General features: G+C 37.6%; 1 protein-coding gene across 1 annotated transcript in view; it reads left to right on the top strand.

Annotated features, from left to right (window-relative positions):
• Window positions 1-21825, top strand: part of RFTN1 (raftlin, lipid raft linker 1) — a 96694-nt gene that overhangs the window by 46860 nt on the left and 28009 nt on the right. The window contains exons 4-5 of the mRNA XM_030971848.1: window positions 3965-4073; window positions 17443-17866. Coding sequence (XP_030827708.1) covers window positions 3965-4073; window positions 17443-17866 — 533 coding nt within the window. The remainder of the gene's footprint in view (window positions 1-3964; window positions 4074-17442; window positions 17867-21825) is intronic.

Here is a 21825-nt window from a genome sequence, read left to right as displayed (position 1 = left end):
TCCCTTGTGTTCCCTCTCAGGCATCCCAAAACGTGTTAGAGTGAGTGAAGGGTGTTGTTGTGAGTCTGGATGTAGCAGCCTCTCCAGTTCATCCTGCCTTCCAGGAAGGGTACAGCATTAGTGTATCCAGGTGTGCTTCTTTCAGGGCTGGACCTTTTTTAATTAACCCAGTGATTTTTTTAATCAGAGGAATAAAGGTAATACAAAACACCCAAATGTTTGCAGGAATGAAGGAAGGAAGATTCAATTTTCCAACTTAGGAGGAAGAAAAGAAAACGAAGAACTTGATGACTGTGCATCCAGAAGAAAAGGAAGATCTTCAGAACTGCTGGAGCTTACATATTTTTTTGACTAAACTGATCTCAGCATTTCTCTTTTCTGCTTTTTGTTGAGAAATATTTTATGATGGGAAAGTGAAAATCTACTTTACATAAAACCATTGCTTTAATTTTAAAGTATTTTATATGTTGGACTCCCAGAAACATCCTGTGCTATAAAACTGGTAAGAGACTCCTGGGTACAGATTATTGGGTTATTTCTCACGATTGACATCAGTCCTTTTTCAGAAGAGAGCAGAGGAATGCAAGTGCACAGAACTGTGCTTTTTGGACTTTTTCTCTTGCTTCTGGGATCTTGATAGATGTACATTTTGTGGGGGTCCTATTTCATAGTTTCTAGTGAAAGTGGTCCTAAAAGTAGTCCCATTAAATTAATAAAAGTAAAACTTTATTAGTAACTGTTAGTACAGAATTTGCCTGTACCTATAATTATCTACTTCTCTATGGCTATACTAATAATATTCAAAGAGTTTTATGAGAGACTTTTATGACATACTTTGTGATACACGTATGAAATGCACTGTTTATTGCATAGAGACTGGAAACAATTCCTTGCCCACGTAGCTTTGCTCGGAGTATTTTTTTTGTGGTCTGTGACATCCACAGGTATTTATTATTTTCACATGAAAAGGTATGGCTCTTGTTCTGTTTGTTTGTTTTTGACAGAATAACAGGCTTTTAAAGCTTTCCTAAAAAGAAAGTGAAAACTACCAGTATAAACAAAGACTTGCTTTTAACATATATAGACATAATTTACTTGAGAGCATGGAAAAATACTTCTTGGAAATACAGAATCCTTCTATTGGAAGATTTTAACTAAGGATTTTATGGCATTTAGTAGGATCTGTTAAGTGTGTTCTGTAAAATAATGTTCATAACAGAGTGCAGTCATATTTGATGCCATTTCTTTCATGAGTCCTAGTGCAGAGGCAGCCCCCAAACTGTTAGAGAAGGAATTGTCTCCAATTAAATATTTCCAAGCAGCAAGTGTATTTTATGGTTAAGTGCTTCTTAAAGGAGTTAAACAGGACATTTTAAGCAGCTGCAGTAATAATCACTATATTTTTATGGATATAATCTTTATCTCAGGTAACTCTTAGTCCTTTCAAAGAGATTGGAAGCAGGTCCTCAAAAAATTGCCCAAAATCAGAGCTCAGGGAGCTGTTCAGGGGGAGGAGAGGAATTAGGAGAGAGTGGTTCAAGGCCAGCTTCTCTCTTCCTTACACCTGTCTATAAACTTTACCAATACAGGTTGAAAAGGATTTATTTTTTCAGGTAGCCAGGGGATTTAAACTTTAAAATGCAGTCTATCTCATTCTTTCAGAGGAATTAGAATAGTGAATTTTCATGTGGGTCACAGCAGTGCCAGAGTTATGAACAGCCTTTGCCAAATGGGTGGGCACATAAAATAGCATGACACATACTTAATTTCCTGGATTTGATATCTTGACTTAGAATTTGAGCTGTAGCATTTTACAGTCTCAGGGAGGGGAGTGGTTTCCTCAGCTGGGCTGGAAGGGAGCTTCTGTCCAAGAGGGGAAATTGTGGAGATATTTGTTCCTTGCCTTTGTAGAGTTATGCGGTTGTCCCCTTAAAGTGGGATTGGTTGTCTAAAAGGCTTGGTTCCTTGCTGCCTGTTGTTGGTACCACACTTCTGGTTTGTAGTTATACAACAGCCAATGCACTGGAGAGTTGTATTTTTTTCCACTTGATGTTGTATGGACTTGACTTTGCAATATTGAGTGGCAGTGTTGATAGTTAATTGATTGCTTGAGCATAGAGAGCCCTAGTTCTTATTATTTCTGTCTAGAACGTGGTTAGATAACATCAGGGCTACTTTTCCTGTTAGTCGTATTCAGACTAAAAAAAAAAATAGTAGGTCTGGTTGTAAGTACAGTAGGAGGGAGGATTTCTGAAGTTTATTTTTATATTCTTGAGTTCATCTGTGGCAGAAAATCTGCACAGGATGGATTTTCTTGTCTAAGACTTTAGAACAGCAAAAATGTTTGTCTTCAGTACATGTGTTGTCCCTCTCAAAATGATTTTTTATTTTCTTGAATAAGTTCTTGTTCTTAATTTATGTGTGTCTGTTGCAGAGGAGTTGTTCTGGAATACTGTTAGCCCCTCAGTAATGACCTGTGTAAATTCTATAAAGATGTTTGGATAATTTTCATAAACATTTTAACTTTTATTTTAACACTTTGCTAAAATTTTTGTCCAGAATGAAGTAGAGAATGGAACCGCAGGTTGTAAGAAGAAACTAGAAAAGAGGGAAAAAACAAATAGGGAAGGGTCTTCAGTGTTACAAAACAATGCACACTCTGCTACCACCTGTTCAGGTATAAGTGAGATAAGAGGAATGAGGTGAGAGTGTAGCCTGTGTGAAAGTGGGAGGATCAAATGTGGCAGATGTCTGCAGTATTGCCTAGGAAACACTGGCAGTTTGCAGTCAGCAGCCCACGCACCGCATGGCTCTGGGGAACTGCAAGTGTCTCGGGAAAGCCCCTGGGACCATCTGGAGCTGAAGCTTTGTGTCACACAGTCCCAGTCCCCAGAACAGGCCTTTTGCACAGGCTTGCTTTTGCAAGCATGGCAAGCCTGTCAAGCCCCTGTTTTGCTGTTTTGCTGCTTCCTCAGCACTCCCAGTTCAAACTTCTGTGCCTTTCTTTCTGTCCTCTAGGTAGCCGGGCATCAAACGACTGCTGGCCAGGATTAGTTCTTTACTTAGAACTAGATCTTTTGATTCTCTGGGAAATGTTAGATAACTGCTTTGTTACTAATCCAAAGAATGACAAGCTTGCTTTTATTTATGTTCTTCCATGTGTTCTTCTGAAAAACTGAGAAAGCGAGTGATTGTCTAGACATCCTCTATTGATCAGGTGTATCAGTTTCCTTTCATGGAGGCAGGAGGAGATGAAAACTGCCTTCAGTAGCACTGCCTGCAGACTGTTTCTGAAGATCATTCAGTATAACTTCCAAACAGTCCCTTGGCATATTTTGACCAATACCTTATTTCCACAGTGCTCATTTGTTCGGCAAATGCATATGGCAGATGCCATTTGCTTTGAATTATTTTAGGAGTTAGTCTCTTCTGAAAGACAAGGGGACTTCAGGCACAGCTTTACATTTCTCAAAAACAAAACATAAGGTAAGACTGAAGGTTAAACTATTTTGATTAGCCCCTGATTTTAGATGTTGTCTTGGAATAGTTCTAGATAAGGAGAAGGGGTTTCTTTTAATTGCTGTCTGAAATGCATCTTATATCAGCTGCCCTGTGGGGCTCAGAGCATTGGAACCTTCTTTTTGTGTATCCTGAGTTATATCACCCGTGCATCTCTTTGGTGTTGGCCGTAGATGCCAGGCTGCCAAAGTGTTTCTTGGCTAGAAAAAGAGATCGGGAAGTCCCTGAAGCATCCTGCCATTGGTGTGATCTGCTCCCCTAGCATGTGGGTCACATACTGTAGCTGCCACTTGTCAGAACTGTATTGAGCTCAGTGGGGGGAATGTGTTGGAACTGAAGTTTTGTCTGAAGTTTGGCTCTCCAGGAGAAATACTTATAAATGGGATATCTGGGTATCCAGTTGTACCAACAGAAATTGATTATTTTTTTCTGTCTGCCTCTTTAGGTCTTCAAAAGGTGACATCAATAGTGAAGGATATGTGTTGGAGGTAGAATGCTGCTCCTCTTTAAACCACCTTTCAGAGAAAAAGGAGATGCCTGATTTTATTAAGAAAGTGAGTAAAAAGAAAAGGGGGAGAACCCCCCAGAACCCAGTATGCTTTTATTTGCACTATAATTACTGTTTCTAGTTCTGTCAGCTTGGCAGTAGGGGTATGTATCACTTGGACCACCTGAAATACTGTACTAGAATTTGCTGTTTTGTAATTTAAAGTATCTGAACAGCAGTTATACTTCTTGAGAGAAATAAGTTTGAGCCTATTATTATTAAAAAATTATTTGTAGTGTCACAAGAGAATGACCTCTCACAGATGATATCAATGTGGAAGATGGTCCTACAATATACATTTTATGTTGAAACAATATATATAGTTTCTGTTTTAGTGTCCAGGTATCCTATTGGATAGTGCTTTACCTAAAAGGCCTTTTACCCCCAGATTATTTAATTTTGTTTCAGTATCACATGGTGTTTGATAGAGTTGGTACTGGTAACCTAAATCCTTTTGTGAACCAGAAGACTGTTGCTTTCAATTAAGTATTAAATATATACTAGGGAACTTGAAGAGAACACTGCAATTCTTTACCTATTGCCTTCTTTTAAAAATTATTTTTGACACTATAATATTCTGCCAGACTGGAAATTAGCAGGTTATGTCCATTTTAGTGAAAACAGATTCACATTGTGGTTGTTTTAAATTCTGCAGCATCTGTTGCGTCTTGTTGCATGTTATATAAACTAGCACTGAGCAGTGTATTTATTTAGCCACAGGGTGTGAGTAGGATGCTCCCCTAGCTTTAGTCCATTTGCAGTGATAATAGTTAAGAAAATTTTAAGAATAAACTACAGCACAGGCGTTACGAGCTTGATGGGGACTCAGCTTGACAGACTGCACTGATCTTCAATCTTCCATTTTTACTGTGAGTTGTAGGAACTGGATTAAAAATAATGCAGCTATAACTATCTGATACTTACATATATATAGATTTTGGTATCGGAACAAACTGAAGTTTTCTGAACGTATAATAGCATTCAAAAACGTGAACCCAAATTTTGTTTCAGGTCGAACTGTGTCATTACACTACTATTCTGATGTTATCTTGGATTATTTCAATATATTCATACTTAGGAAAAACTGGTGTAGTTATTGTGTACCAGTTTCAACATGTTTGATTTTGTTCTTCAGTTCTTTGAGTCAGAGTAGAAAAATAGGCATAACTGTCACAACTGGTAGCAAAATTGTGCATCATTGAAACAGAAAATGTCTTTGCATTTGTAACTTCAGAAAGAGTATGGATAACATGAAAACAAAATGACAGTCCGGGAGTCATCTTATTTCCATAAATATCCAATTCTGAGACTCTTTAGAATGCTTTTCTAGACATGGAAATGTTTCTGTTGATAGAAGCCATTTGATTATAGGGTTATGAAGATCCCTTTTTGAAAGATAATAATTTAAATTTTAATAGCTAGAATGTATATTTACAGTTTCTCTGTAGGTTGAGTATGTCGCTCATCTTCAGATGTTATTTGATGTAGAGAAATTTGAAGTTCTTTGAAGCTGTTGCTGTCAAGTGCATGCTGTGTCACTGTATCTGATTATGCACATTGTGAAAGTCTCAACACTTTTATGTAAATCTAACTCAGGAAACAAGACTTGTTTGGGAGTAGGAATTAATTGTCATATTAACTAATTTGTCTGAGCAACAAAAATATCCATTGCTTTTAAGGGCATATAAACCAGATATAAATCATGTTTACAAACAAAATAAATGGAAAAATAAAGGATGTTCTTCGAACAAAGTAGTAACAAAAAGCTGTTAGAGAAGGCAATTCCTTTCTTTAAAAAACGAACAGCCTTATAATTCTTCTCAAACTGTAGAATACAATTGAAGTTAATAGAATGTTTTAATTGAATAGGGAAATCCTTTCTTTTCATAGGCTGTTCATAACAGAACCTTTTAGCAGTTTTAGTATCTTAGTGTATTGCGAATTACTGTATTTAAAAAACCCTAGACCAAATAGAATAGCCATATTTTCAAAACAGACTAAGAAGTCAAAATTTTCTCCCTGAGCTTACAAAAAAAATTTCTATACACCAAGAAAATTAATTTTATTAATTTTATTGCGCACTACTGAGCAAGTATGACTTACCTTGAGTTTGAACACACAATTTTAATAAGTTTTCTGGATTGACTTTTTGTTGCATTGGAATTGTACTTGATATTGAATATTAACTACTTCCTTCTGCAAACACAATACAATTTTACAATAGGTAATATGTGCTTTTCTTCTATAACTCTATATAATGTGTAACAAGGAGGTTATTTCACCTGGAGAATGCTTCTTGCTCACCAAAACAAAGTGCCTCAGTACAATGTTGACTATAAAACATTTAGGAAATGCCAAAGAAGACTCTCTGGTCAAACCTTTGTTCTGTTGCTGAGATCTTTCTGTGCTCCTGGACTTTATTCCAGTTCTCCATTGTCTCTGCTGCTTTTCTGCCATGGTTTCTGTCTATGGCAAGACAGGGAATATTTAAATATTGGGGACATGATGTTGCATAAAATACACTCTTCCTATATTTTAAAATCGTGCCGCCATCACCATGCTGTGCTTGTTCTTTGATACTCATGTGGATCTAGAGTGACTTAACCTGTCCTAAAGAGCTCAAACAGTCCCATGGTGTCTTTGATACATAATTTGTGGGCAATGAAAGGAGTAACTAAACTGTTGTGTATATATTGTACTGCTGTACTGGTATTAACACTCCTGTCTTTTGCTCTCAGACTAAACAGACATTAAAGATTTGCTCACCTGCTTTTTAATAAGCAAAGCTAACTTTTGAACTTTGATCACTGGGACTCAGATCATTCTGAAATTCTTGAAAGTAGAGATGTTACTTCTAAGATACCATATTTTGTAATATTTAGACTTATGTCTCATGTCAAATAGGGTAACCTTTAATTACTTCCTTAGTTGCTTTTTGTTTGTGTGTATCCTGTTATCATTTCTTCATCTGAGAGTGTTCTCTGGAGTCTATGGGAGACAAGTAAGGGAAGGAGGAGCTAGGCTGATGTCCCAAGTAAAGATTTATTTTGGACACACAATCATATATGAATGCTAAATATATTTCTCATGACCTCTGTTTTCTATATCAATCTGATACATGTCTAGAATCTACAATCTGGTACATGTCTAGAACTGTAACAGGCAGAAGGTTTTACTCTTATGTTCACGTTTTGCCATGTTGGTGACAGGTTAAGAAATGGAGGATTCTTTCTGTACCATGTCTCCCCAGTTTTAACTTCTTAAAATTTAGGAACCACGTTTTTGGATCCTTGGTTATCTCCTTAATAATGCACCATCAGAGGGAATTCTTGTATGGTATCTTTTTTCAGTGTGATACCATTGCAGGATTCACATTTCTTCTCCCTGTGGAAGTAGGAAGCATGATAAGCACAGAAGACCATGGTTTAAAAGTGGTGCAGCTTAACTGAAATCCAAATGCAGGCATCTTTCATGTTTTTGGCTAGACATGGATCTCTCCCTGCTGGTCTGTTCTTACTTGCTTCAGAAATTAGTCTAACTTCTTCCAGCAAACCTAAGGCAGTACAGATGAGTAGTTGATTCTGCATTTTCAGAAGTGGACTGATTCCACTGTAACAGAACTGCCATTGTGAAACACCTTTGTGATGCTTATTGTGCCATGGTATCTGCTGGATGAGACAGTGTGTGTCAAATCTGCTATTTGCTGTTCCCTCTCTTGTGTCTTGGTTAAGTTCAGTGAGTACAGATCATTACCACAGGCTCCAAAGCTTCCAGTAACGTGTCACTCCATTAACTGATCCTCAGAACAACTTCTGTAGTCCAAAGCACCCCACAAATAATCTTGACTCCTGCAGATACATTGGCTTTGCTGGTAAGTTTCTTGACATTTATTTTATTGCTTAGTATTAGCATTGCTGGGCCATGGAAGCGATGGCACCTCTCAGACGTAAGTGAATGGGACCCTAAGGATGAGTCTGCCAAGAGAATACATTGCAGGGATGCTGCCACCCATGTACTTGATCTAGAGTGACCCCCAGCTCTCTCTGGTACACAGGCAAGTTGAGCAGAGAATTGCACTATATGGAAAGAAAGGCTGTACAATACTAACACTTGTGTGAAGAACTCTCATCCTGTGTTGCTGTATTTGAGACCTCTAGACAGTTTTATGGAAAAGTAAACGTTACCAGGAGTAAAACTGGTGTGAGGTATGCCATGAAAATGTTTCAAGTGTTAGTTTATGCTCTGGAAATTAATATGCATTGCTAAACTGTAGTTGAATTCAGTGTGCTTCTGAGGGGCGAGACATTCTTGGAGCAGTTTGATCCCCCTGCTGTTATCTGCCCTCTCTTCATTGGGGGGAGCCTCAGGCAGGAGACTGGCTTAATGGCTGGATAAGGAACTGCTACACCCCCTGAAAAACTACAGGTCACTCTCACTGCATGTTTCTCTACTTTGGTGATTTAATTAAAATATTGAGATCCTTCTTTTCTGATATTTTGATTTTTTTTTTCCGTTCCATTGATCCATAGCTGTTTTGGAGTTTTCAGAATTCTGCTGTCTTAGCTCATGTGCTTTGTTTTCTGGAGAGTCATCAGTGTTACAGTTCTAATTGGTGAAGAATTTTTGTGTTAGTGTTGCTCTTAAGAGACAGGTTAATTCTCCATCTTCTTTTAAGTTGAAAGATAGAAGCAGGCTTGAAGTATTTGGGAGGACCTTGGTTTCTCCTCTAAAATAACAGCTAAATACCTATGGAAATTTAAGAGCTTTTAAAATCTTTTCCATAAATGCTTCTAGTCAGGGGAGTGGTTCACTTATTTTCTACATATTTACTCACATCAGAATGAAAATTTGTTTTGTGTGATCAAAACAAGGGGCTTCACATATCTGTGTTTTGCATGAAAGCAATATGAAATGATTCTGAACTCTCAGCTTCTGAGTTTTTCAACTCTCTTCAGCGTCTAATTAGGAAATGGCAAGAGGATGTGGAAGATGAGAAACATATCAATGTCTCCCTAATAATATGTATTTATATTATAATTTTTTTGGTTAACAGCATGACAGAGAAATGAGAAGACAAAACTCTGCAATTTCCTAGAAAGTAACTAATGTAAACATTATTGATATTATAATTTTTTTACTGATAATAATAAGCAGAATAATAAAAATGCTGGGGTTCGTATAGCTGTTCCAACATTTGTCATATTCTTGTCTCTTTCATTACTTATTCTTCATGTCTTAATCTTTAAATTTAGATTTATTTTTTTGAAGGAACAAAGAGATGCAGCTCATGGGTTCATAGGAACACTGGTGTGTTGGTGGATTTCTTGACTCACATGCTGCGGTCTTACAGGGCTCTCTTCTGTGAAGTCTGTGTTTGCTTTGTTGGTACCAGGGGCCCTTAGATGGTTATTGTAATCCTAAGCATTATTCTTTATTTTACACATGTTTTTGCTGGTCTGTTCAGAAGTTTCCTGCAAGGTGTACAGTCAGAGCAGGTGGCAGTAAAAGAGAAAAGGGGGAAAAATTGAGTCTTTAATACTGCTCAGAGGTTTGTTCTTCAAATAAATAAGCAGTTCAGATTTATCTTTGTGGCTAAAAAATGACCCTTCTAGAGTCTTGTTTATTACCTAGGATTATTTACCTAGATGTGATTTCAATCTCATCTAAAATAATTTCTGTCCTTAAGACAAACCTAAAAAAATCCCACCACAAAACCTTCACTCTCCAGGGTATTTGCAAGAGAACAATACAATATTATTTCTTTAGTGCATTGTAATGAAAACCATTGCTGAGCACTTAGCTGACAGCTTTGTTTTCTGCATGTTTTCAGTGCAAACAGAGCCCCTATTTTTTTTAAAAGTATTTGGATGTTAGCTGTAGATATGGTCATGAAGTGGAACTTGAAACTCAACATCAATAGTTCAGCTGTTTGTAATCTACTGTGATAATATTTATTAAAGTGCATTTTGTTAACATTTTCTTAGTGTATATATAACAAGAGATGGTAAAAAATAGCATATACTCTATTTTAAACAGCCTGGTGTGAAGGGAAACATCTGTTCCTGCTTAAGCTTCTTTCAACTTGTGTTCTTTTGACTAAGCCCTGTAGGAGTGGTGTTGATATATATCTTCCATGGACATTGCAAAACTATTTTCAGGACTCTCCCAGGAGCCTGGTAGTGCTTTTATAATCCTTTGCCCCCATCAGCTTTTAAGTCATCCCCTTGCCCAAGATAAAAATAGATTATGAAGTATGTATTTGATATTTTTAATGATCCCACTTCTGTCTGGTGGGAAAAAATAACTTTTAAAATAACAATAAATATGATAATGTTTTATACTGTGCTAAAATAAATTACCAGCAAATTGTTCAAATTGTAATTTTGGCTACAAGTAACAGATGGCTTGATGAAACAATGTGATTTTAAAGAAACACTCTTCAGTTGATATAAAAATAAAAGTAGTATTCCCTGCAAAGTAAATGTAAAGCCTGTAAGTTTGAGACTGAATTCCTACTTTTTAAAATACCGCTGAACCTTTTTTTTTTTTGTTTGTTTTCACTGCCTAGAACAGAGACGGACTAAAATCACTCAACATTGAATCACATTATCGCCAGTTACTAAAATGGTTTTTAGCTACAACAATCAACTACACACCTCTGTAAATCTATATTTTCCCCTTGCTTATGTTCACCAGTTAGTGTAGGAGTTACTCACTAAAGATTCCTGCACAGAACATGGTCTGCATTTTGAAAATGCCAGGTCTCTACAGCAAGAGCTTGGGGACAGAATTTCTACAGACTTATTTTTAAAGTGAATATTAAATATTTAGGTTGAGTGAGCATAGCTGGCTGCTCTCTAGCTGTTGTTCCCAAGTCTAAAACAAATTGTGGGGAATAAATCCTAAATTATGTGAATAATTTCAAGACTTCTTTTCCAAGTTAGGGGAAGGGTGGGAGCGTGCAGTTATATTATGTGGCTTTTGGACAAATACCACACTCACTGAATCTTTGTAGCATGTGGCCAGCAATGTTCACTCTTTGCCTTCAGTGAAGGAACAGGTGCTAAAAGGTGAGGATTGAGAAGAATCAACACATCCAGGACCACAGAGGATGAGACTGGTTTCAAGACCTGTCATCTAATGAAATATGTTGAAAGGAGCAAGTGTACTTGCACCGTGCTGCACTGTGTGTGTAGCGTGGTTATATTGTTCTATATTGCTCTCAGGAGTGAATACAATGCGAGCCAGAGAGGAATTCCAAGTTGTTAATCTCACCCCTTTCTTGGCTCGAGTAGCAGGAGATGTGTAGTTTGCTGTAATTTAGTATCTCCTGCAGCACTGCCTTAAGATCCCACCTTCTGTTTCTTTCAGCACAGCAGTAAGTTGCAGTAGCTCCTCGCTTCAGTACATTTCTTCTCCCTGTGCTGTTTGTGGCCTTCAGTTCCTTCTGCAGATGCTGCTACCAAGGAACATGTTGTAAAACTGCAAAGCTTCCTTTATTGCCCTGTTCCGTGCCTTGTTCTCTATCTTGTTTTTGTTCTAGTTCTTGTGCCTCTGCCACAATTGCAGTGAGATATTAAAATGGCAGATCAATGGTTTGGGATTATGGCAGCATTTTCCAAGGCATTCCTCCAATGTTTTATCCTTCATGGCCTATTTTGATGTAATTGACTGTGAAAATACTTGATAATTTGAAAACTTGAATCTAGACTGGGATTTCACTCTCTAAAAGCCACATTTATATTTGCTTCTATGTATATGAATGTGGAGTCAAATACAAAATTTGGTGAATATGTAAACTGGAAAAGGTTAAAAATGCATGGGAAGTACAGGCTTAAACAAAGGAGCATTCTAGTCAGAAAGGTTGCATGGTTTGGAAATCTGCAAGCAGTGAAACAGACCAGAGTAATAGGGTAGAAAAACTATGAGCAGTTGATGCTTTGCTTAGCATTTGATTAGCAGAATTTTTTTTTGTAATATGTTATTAGAGATGCAAAAGTACCAAAGTTTCAAAAGTTTTGAGTCATATAGAAGAACTAAGTCCTCCTTTAAAACTAAGCTTAGTTGGTTTTAAAATAAACAGTAAACTCTTGATGACTGTTCCTGTCTTCTAAGGAAGGAGCATGTGAGACCTATGGCAAATATAAGGGGCAGACTAAAAGCCTGTCTTAATTTTAAACATCTGTTTCCATAAATGAGCAAACTAGAAGGGGAATGTGCAGTGTTTATGATGAAACATGTTCTACTAAATATTAATGAAGGAGGACAGATTTGGAAGACTGTAGTCTTGAGCATACTTTTCCAGTTCCATCTCCTGGCATGCAGTACACAGCATTCTCCTCAAACCACAAGATCGTGTTTTTTGCATGAGGATCTCTGCTGCTGTCTGTTTCCAAAGGAGATTTGCTTGAATCCTAAGAAGAAGGTAGAGAAATGCACTGATCTAGTTTCTGGTGCACATTATGACACCTAATGCCTTTAACATTGTTCTTTTAAAAACAACAACTAAATAGACAGACAGACAAGACATTTCTTTTACTGACTGAGACAGTTCATACTTGGTTTAAATAGACAGCTCTGAGCAAAATTAACCAGCTATTGTTTCCAAGGCCATATGTTTGGCCATCAGTAGGATTAAGTAGCAGTCTTTCCTGAAGTTCACAGCAAAGCTAACTAAATGAATGTGACCATCAGAAAATCAGTTCCTTGCTCCTGGAAAATGACCTTTCTCTAAGAGCATTTTTGATATGTGTGTTCTTCATAAATTGTTTCTGGGTTTCTGCAAAATTCTTTCAGTACCTTGTTATATAATGAACCATCTAGCAAACCTACTAATGAAATGTTCAGTACCTAAGTCTTGAAGGTGTTTTTTCCCAGGTCTTTAGAAAGTGTAAGCCTTGAGACCGTTTAGGACTGCTGTAAGCTCAAGTGCCTTGATGACATTAGTAAAACTACTTTTTCTCTGGACACATCTCAAAAATGTCCAGCTCCTGGCCTTAAAGAGTTAAGAAAAATTCCTAACACTTACTAAATTGTTTGAAATTCTTGTCTGGGAGAGATCCTCACTATTAAATTGCTGTGTGTTGTTTCACATTTTTATTGATTTTGGTGGAATACTACCCTGAGCTTGCTGGAAGTGTTTGATTTTCTGTGTGCTGTCCCATGGGGATGTTATCAGCATCTCCTTGTAAGCAATTGCTGAAGCTGACAAAAGTGTATGATTCTGTTCAGCATGGGATCTATATCCTTGAGTTTCCATATTTATAAGGGTACCATCATGCTCGCTGTCAATAGGAGATTATTATGGAGCTGACAATGGAGCAAGAAACACAGAATCATAAGCATTTTGTGGGCTGTACAATGGACTTGCCAAGTGTTTTTATTCAGAATAAATTTGAAAAGAGAACCTGTATGTGGCTGTTCAAAATAGCTTTTGAACATGGGTTCTCACATGACTGTGAGAGCTACAGAGTAAAACAGGTACTTTCCAGGAAAGAGGATTTCATCATTCAGCCATGCTGTTGCCAGGTGTGGTTTTACAGATCTTTAATTTAGACTGTCAGCCATTTTCTAATTAGGGTAGGGAGCCTTCAAGAGAACCAGAAATATTTAAAAAGATGGGACATAAATTGCTACATCAACGTAATGTTTAGTGACACTGCTTTGTGCTGCTGATGGCTGCTTTTCTTCCAAATGCAGTATAAAATAGCGGTCAGGCACTTCTGAAATAAACAATAACACCAAATGTTAAGAATGTTAACACAAGTGCCCCAGCTAAAATTCAATTAAGGTAGTGACATCAGGATTGGACACGGTGCTTGTTCCTATTCCTGCTAAAGTTCGTGGGAAATTTGATATTTATTTCTCAGACAGCGAGGGCTAAATCTGTCATTTTTTTCCCCTTGGGGAAAATGCCAGGTTTCTAATCAAGCAAATTATAGGGATGACATTAAATTGTTAAACTGCCTTGGCCCTCTGTACACATGAAATTTCACCCCTTCTTTAAGCAGATTCTATTTTTAAATGGCCATAAATCCAATTTGTTGCAAGCCAGTTGCAAATGAATTTGGATGTACCCACTTGGGGGTTTATCCAGATTGAAATAAATGAGTTAAGTTCTGCTTCTGTGGTTGAACAATAACGTCTTTTGTGATGGAGATCTGGTCTTGTGTTTGTGGTTAATATCATCCAAGCAGCACTTTGAGGCAATGAAAATGTTTCTGTTCCCATCTGGGGAAAGAAGCAAAGAATTATTTTTTAAAAAATTTTGTTGGAATTTCCCTTTTCAAAATTTCCCAAGATGTAAAGGGCAAAAGTATATTGTATATTCAAGGTATAAAAATTGTCATAAAATAGTTGAAGTTAGTGTTGATCTCCTAGCATAAGGGCATTCTAAATTTAGATTTTTATCTGATCTGAAAAGTGGTAGAGATGTAGTTGTTTTTATGTTTTTTCCTTTCATTTAGTCATACAATGCAGTGTAACAGACCTTTGTTAGTGCTCTACACTGGCACATAAAGACAAGTAATTATGTTATTTATCTGATCTGGAACATGTCTTGGGTGACTCTGTCCAACTAGCATCACGTTCTTCCCATTCACTTCAGCTTTACCCCTTCTTTCTCCCATTCTTTGCCTTCTTTCTGATTCCCAGCACTGCATCTGCTGAGATATTTTCCCAGAAGGCTGTGACAGACATAACTGTCTGTGTGCTCCAGCACAGGATGCTGCAGGGGGGCCCAAAACATGCAGGTGGCTTACAGAAACAGTCCCGTCCTGTGTAACTCCTGGGCACAGCCTCTCCAGTTGCTGAGGTCTGGGTTTGGTTTTGTGGGGCTCTTTTGTTTGTTTGTTTGTTTGGTCAGTTGGATTAGTTGTTTTTTTTTTTTTTTAAGTGCATATATTCAATCTTTGAAATACAGGAAACAGAAAATGTGATTCTACTGGATGGCATGATTCAGTCTGGATGTGAAGGCAACTAAAATTTCTTAATATTTAAGCCCTCAGCAGGATTCTGAAAAACAAATTGCCTGTGTAGTTTGAATGTGTTCAGCCTTTACACTTTCTGATGAAAGCTAGCTTCTTCATGGTTTTGTGAGAAGTTGAAAGGAGAGACTGTGTCTGCTGATACATCACTTTCCTGTTCTGCAGTTTGCATCACACTTTTGATGTAGCATTTCCTGCTACATTTGCTTTCTTGAGAATAATGAGATGCTTGGTTCTGCCATATGTCGTTGGGAAATTTTGAAAGATATGTTTAAATAAGATTTTGTGTTCTGTATTGTACAGTATTACAGTATTAACAGTAATTAATTACAGTATTAACTTTGTTGAGAAAGGGCCTTGAAGATACAAAGTCTTTTTTCCAACTTCCCTGCTAAGCTGTTTGGCCAGTACAGGTAAGACTGCAACTTGGTTTTCAGTTCCTCACGTTTCTATTTTGAGAACAAGAGCCTCAAAAGAAGCACCTCAGCTTCAGGTGCTCCTTAGAACAATCACAATTTTTTTTGAGTAAGCTGAGACTGTAAAAACATTGCTACAGTATCTGTGAAAGCTGTTCTTTCTCCTCCCTATCACAGCGTGGGAGTCTGATGTAGATTGACAAGCATTCTTTTGACCAGGAGCAGTAATATTACCACATATGTCCTGTCCTCAAACTCTCTAACAGTTGCATACTAGTTAGATTTCTATAATTAGCTGCCCTGCAACCTACTAAACAAATGTAGTGTTGTGTCTGTACATGAGCGATAAGAGATGAAATGAATGTGTAACTCTATCACTAACTATATAAAAAAGTATTAATCCAGTTACAATGGAGAGTCTGGACCATTGAGCACATTATAAATGCATCTGTCACTGATACTCAGTTGAACCTTCCTGAGCAAAGTAGAAGCTCACTTTCTTTGTAGACAGATACCCCTTTCGCCAGGATACTGCTAATGGTATTTTTATTGTCCTGTTTAGAAATGAGCTTTACTTAAGTCAGCATCCCATGTTTCCCAGGCTAAACACCTGTGAAGACCATTGCCTTGTTTCCTGGAGGCCTCTGTTTAAATTCCTGTGATCATGAAATGAGGAGTTAATTTAACATGGAAAATGCAATAGTGGTTTGAAAGAGGAAGTTCTTGTTGATTAGGCATCGTCTGCAGGTTTGTGTTGCTCGGAGCAGCAACATGTTACCAGGAAGTAAATGATTCATTAAAAAAAAAAAAAGGCATGTAGAGAAGATGCAGAACTGAGCTTCCTCTTAAATTTGAAAAAGATACAAAATTCTTCCTTTTCACTTGCTACTGAAAAAAGTCCCACTGAACTGTTTTTCCTAACTTCATGCTAACTCGAGCATAGGCAAAGAATTTAGACACTTTAACTCTTTGGAATTGTGTTATGCAGACAAAGTGAAATTATTTTTCCATTCTCAAGGCATTTATTTTTGAAAGATTGATGTGTATTTAGACTTTACATTGTGTGAAGAGTGTACATTAAATGGAAGCCTTTTCATTTTGGTGAATGATTTTGATAAATGAAGCAGTAGACACTCATATGTTTTCACAGAAATCTGTCTCGCACTCACACTTTTCCTGGGTTTGAGGAGTGTGAGGCTGATGACTCCATAGTGCAGAATCTGCCTGAAAGAGATTTCTATTTCTGCTTCATCTCAAACCTTTGTTAGCTAATGCTGCCTTTATCTGATTGTCCTTACTACTAGCCCAATGGTTTTTTTTCTTAGGATCTTTCGTGATCTGATTCCTTAATTTTCCTTCTTTACCTGAAGGTTAAAGGATTAATGATAGAGCCTTTTAGTTTCCTTTTTTTCCTTCTGAGCTCATGTCACAATGCCTTTTTCTATTCTGAGTTCTGTATCTTCCCCAAAGTGCTGTATTAAAATAGCTTTGCTTTTATGCGCTCGTTATGTGAAAGTTTGCCATTTGTATCTCAATCCAAAATAGGACAAACAACAACTGTTGTTATAGAACTAATAAGCTTTTCCTTGCATAAATGTCATAATCACACACCTAATACAGCGGAAGATATAATAATATCTCTGATTTCTTATGATCAATACAAAAATATTTTTGTAAGAAATACCACTTCTAGTATTTTATTATAAATTAGATTTGTCTCTTGTGAAGAAATATGTGGGTATTTTCTCTTTTTTCCTCCCTCCTCCCTTCACATTATATCAAATGGTTTGGGCAACTTTTCATCCTGTTTCTTTAGAATGTACCTTTTTATATAAATGCAACATGACAATTTCTAGTGGTAGTGGACAAAAGTAGCAAAATGACATGCTGGTTGCCTTAAAGGGTGTTATTTTCTGTGTTTCTATTTAGCTAAGACAGCTTGACAGTTAAAAATCTAATCTTCTTCAACTTGTAGATTCAAGATGCTGCAAGTCAAGGCTTGAAATTTGTTGGAATTATACCTCAGTACCATTCCCAAAAGAACTGCCTTGTCAGCGCCTCCCTGACACCTGCCAGTAACAACTCTGTGCAATCAAGAGATAATAAAAATGTTTCAAATTACCCCGAGGATCATGCTTCACCGGATGGCGAGAAAATAGACAGCACTGATGGATGCAGTACTCCAACTCAGAGTGAGCAAAGTGCTGACCAGTGTGCCGCATCCAGAGAGGGCTGCAGAGGTGAAGGACAGGCCACTGAAGAGCTGAATTCCAAATCTGTGAAGGGAAGTGAAGAACAATCTCAGCATGAGAACCTGAGTGTGAGAGAAGCAGCAGACAAGACGAATGGACTTGCAGAGAATGAAACGCCGGCACGATGTTTAAAACCACTTACTGGCAGTAAGTACTGCAGTGACCTCTTGTACATAAAAGCCAAGTTAAAATTGCCTCAATTACGTTCCCAGCTCCTTTGGGGGGTGGGGATTCAGGGGGGACATTGCCACTGAGGTAGTGAAGAAAAGATGCCCCAAATGAGCCACTTAACCTGATTTCAGCATGGTTACTCAGTTCACAACAACTGAGCAGGAGTCAGATGGCAAAGGAAGAGATGATATAAGCAGGTGCAGCTTTGTTCTGGCCCATATGTATGCCTGAGTGTGAAGAATTATTTTTGTCTGCTGTTCAGCTGAATTGGTTCCTTTCTGTATTTGTTGCCATACCCTGAGAGCTCTTGATCTTTGTCTCCTTTTTGTGTGTTTGAATAAAAAGCCCTGTTAATCTGCCTGACAAGCTTTTGCAGCCATAGAAGGAATAATTCACAAAGACTTAGCACAGTTAGTCCCTTTGTAGCAGGTGAACAGATAGCTGGAATTAAAGCACCTCAGGAGCAGCATGAATATGTGTGATCTGGCCTCTGAAGTCTCCTAGTATCCTACAGTCAGTGTGGGGGTCAGTGCTCCAGTCAGAATTGTAATAATTGTAAAACAGCAGTTATTTTTGTTGATGACTCATCTTTGCTAATTCATAAGAAAAATTTTGTAATAAGGCTCATCATAATTTGGCTTCCAGTTACCCTTTTTTAAAAGATTTTACCCATATACTAGTTTTATTTCTTTCATTTCTTTCACAAATTTTTCCTCAGGTGGAATTTCCACTTTTTAAATGTTATTTTATGCCATCAAAGACCACAAGTCTCAGCTGAGATCTAAAATACACTCCTTAAGGTGTTGCTCAAAGGTTACTTCCGTAGCAGGAACTGTAGTTCAAAATAGCATGTAGACCAGATCAATTTAGAAAACTAAAAGGAAAAATATTCTTGCTCCTTTTCCAGTTTAAGCCTCAAAATACATTTCTTTTCTATGTTTGTTTAAATCCAAGAAAACCATGTTTACACTCATTTCTCTTACTGCTTTCCTTAATTTCTTTACAGGCTACAAATCTATGCAGAGGGGATGTAGGTGGAATTTCTAAAGCTGGTACTGTCCTTGACTTTAATTTATCCCTATTCTCTGGACTTCTCATAGATTCAGTCAAACAATCCTACCCCTTTGGGAATTGCCTGTGTAGGACCCAGAATGACTTTGCATTGTACTCCTTGGATTATTGTCTTGGTTTCCGTTGCAGTTTGATGCAGTTAGTTTTTGGATCCAATTTGCATCACACTCTAGTAACCTTCCAACATTTATTCAGTTTTTCTTGGGCAAGGAGGCAGCCAGATAGGGTCAAAGGTTAGCTGTTGTTTGAACAATCCCTTCTCTTCTACAGCCTTAGAAGTGGGTTGTCCCAACACTATAATTTTACACATAAAACCTCTCTTATTTTATAGTTAAAAATTAGTTATCTGCAAGTCTAGCCAGATCAGTTCTTTCTCTTTTTTATATGCTATCTTTGAGAGAGTTAACTTAGCAAGTTTAATCATCTCTTTGATGCTATTCCTCTCCTTACTGAGCACTGAAATTCTTTTGCTACAAGTAATCGTGTTCTTAATATTTCTGCATAATGTGAAGCTGATCACCTCCAGTCTTCCCAACTTTTGTCTGTAACACCCCAAGATTGCTGCTGTTTTGCCAGAAAAGAGGGTTTATTTTAAAAATGTATTTAGCTTCCTCAGTTATCTTTCTTTGAGTGCTTTTTAGGTTTATTTTTCATGCATTTTTTATTGCTGTTATGCAAATACTTTCCAAGACTGAAGGTCTGAGAAGGCAGTTTTATGTGATAGCTCATCTAAAGTAGAATTTTTCCAAATCCTGTACAACACTGCTGATTTCTTTATTACTCTTGAATGAATTTTTGTTATTACAGCACTCCCTTTTCCTCCCATGGAAAATGTATTTCAGTTTTTGGCACCAGTTCTCCATCCTTCCTTGGGAGTGTGAAGATTGAAAGCATCAGGTGATTGTTTTTTTTCCCTGCATATTCCATGGGAAGTTACCACTCTTGAACTGCTTCTCTCCTACATAAAACTTCAGGAAAAAAAATATTTTTTACTATTTGTGGGATCTTAAATATATTATTTATTTTAGGTTTTATACTATTCAAGTGTTACTTTTATGCTTCTTCACTTGATTCCTGAATGTTTTGTAGTGTTCATTTACTTCCCCCATTTTTAAAAGGTTTTTCAACACAATGTTGAAAAATATTTGCCTGATAACAAGGCACAGATATTCCAATAGTATGTCCAAAAGTGCTGTGTTACTTAGAACGAAACTGAAGGGTGTCTTTGGCCATGCTTGAGGATCTGGGGTCACTGGTGAAAATTGTTGTCAGTAATGACTTGGGTTAGACAACACCTTCCACTAGACCCGGTTGTCCAGGGGTGGGGCAGTCACAACTTCCCTGAGCAATCTGTTCCAGGGCTTCACCACCCTTACCATGAAGAATTTCTCCCTAATATCTAATTTAACCCTGCCTTCTTTCAGTCTGTAGCCATCACCCCATGTCCTATCACTACATACCTGGTACAAAGTCTCTCTTCAGCTCTCTTGTAGGCTCCCTTCACGTGCTGGAAGGTTGCTCTGAGGTCTTTCCAGACTGAGCAGCCCGAATTTTCTCAGCCTTTCTTCATAAGAAAGGTGCCTCATTCCTCTAATCATCTTCATGGCCTCTTCTGGATCCATTGCAAGTGTTCTTCCTGTGCTGGGAGCCCAGAGCTGGGTGCAGTGCTCCAGGTGGGGTCTCACCAGAGCAGAGCAGAGCAGAGGGGCAGAATCCCCTCCCTGGCCCTGCTGGCCGCTCTGCTTTGGATGCAGCCCAGGGTAGGGTTGGATCTCAGGGCTGTGAACACACATTGCTGGGTCGTGTCCAGCTTCTCCTATCAGTGTCTCAGTATGCACCAGAAAGATCTCCTTTTCCAACAAAAGACTCTTCTGGGGGTCAGAATCAAAATGATAAGAGAAGCATTCTGTGTGTGCTTTTCTGAGGTAGGATTATCATAATTTCATTCTTTCTAAACAAGTGATGAACAGCAAGAGGATTCATATTAATGTTTATTCCTTTCTACTCTGTTTAAAATATAGTTCATATCTGAGATCATGGAGTCTCTTTTCATGTTGGTTATGAGCTTCCAGCTCTTCTCTTCCAGTGCTGCCAGCCTGTTTCTGAGCATCTCCCTTCTGATATCTTTTTCAATTTACACACTGCTTCTTGCTCAGTGATGTTTGTTAGAGAGCAATCTTAACATTTCTCTTGACATCACTTTCTTTACTTTTGCTTGAGGTTAGAGCCTAATAGCTTGGAAACAAGAGGAGCTTATTGAATGAAGGGATTTCATGTAATGCCTTTACCTTTCATATTAATATATTTGGGGGGAATTTTTGGCAAGTCAGTAGAAATTCTACCATTTATTTCCATGACCATTAATAAGTAAAATAATAATGTCCAATATTTTTAGTTGGTTATTTTAATTATGGTTATCCCATTCTGAGAAGCATATCTGCTTTTAAAGTTAATTCCAGTTTAGGGCTGTGAAAGCTCAGCTTTGCTGTCAGCAATGACTTTTTTTCCTGTAAAAAACTGCTCCTAAAATATACTGGAGGAGACATGGAAAAGAGTCTAGAAGATGTGCTAATTTTTAAGACCCTTCACAATTCCATTTTTAAAATTCATTTGCTGTTGTGTTAATGTCTCACCTTGGCTCAGATCCAGAGTAAATCAACAAAGCAGCTACCAGAGTCTCAACATGAATCATTCATTGCATTTTCTTGAGATGATACTGCCATTGGCTTTTTCCATGCTTTTGTGTTATCAAAACTGAGTTATTTAATACTTTAATGGCTGCGATCTACACAATGCAGTTCCTTCTAAATTTGCACTAAGATTTCATGTTTGAGCTGATGATTCCCATGGAAGAATGTTGCATC

The sequence above is a fragment of the Camarhynchus parvulus genome, chromosome 2 (genome assembly GCF_901933205.1).
Source record: "Camarhynchus parvulus chromosome 2, STF_HiC, whole genome shotgun sequence".
Lineage (NCBI taxonomy): Eukaryota > Metazoa > Chordata > Aves > Passeriformes > Thraupidae > Camarhynchus > Camarhynchus parvulus.
This window is presented reverse-complemented; position numbering and strand designations above follow the sequence as displayed.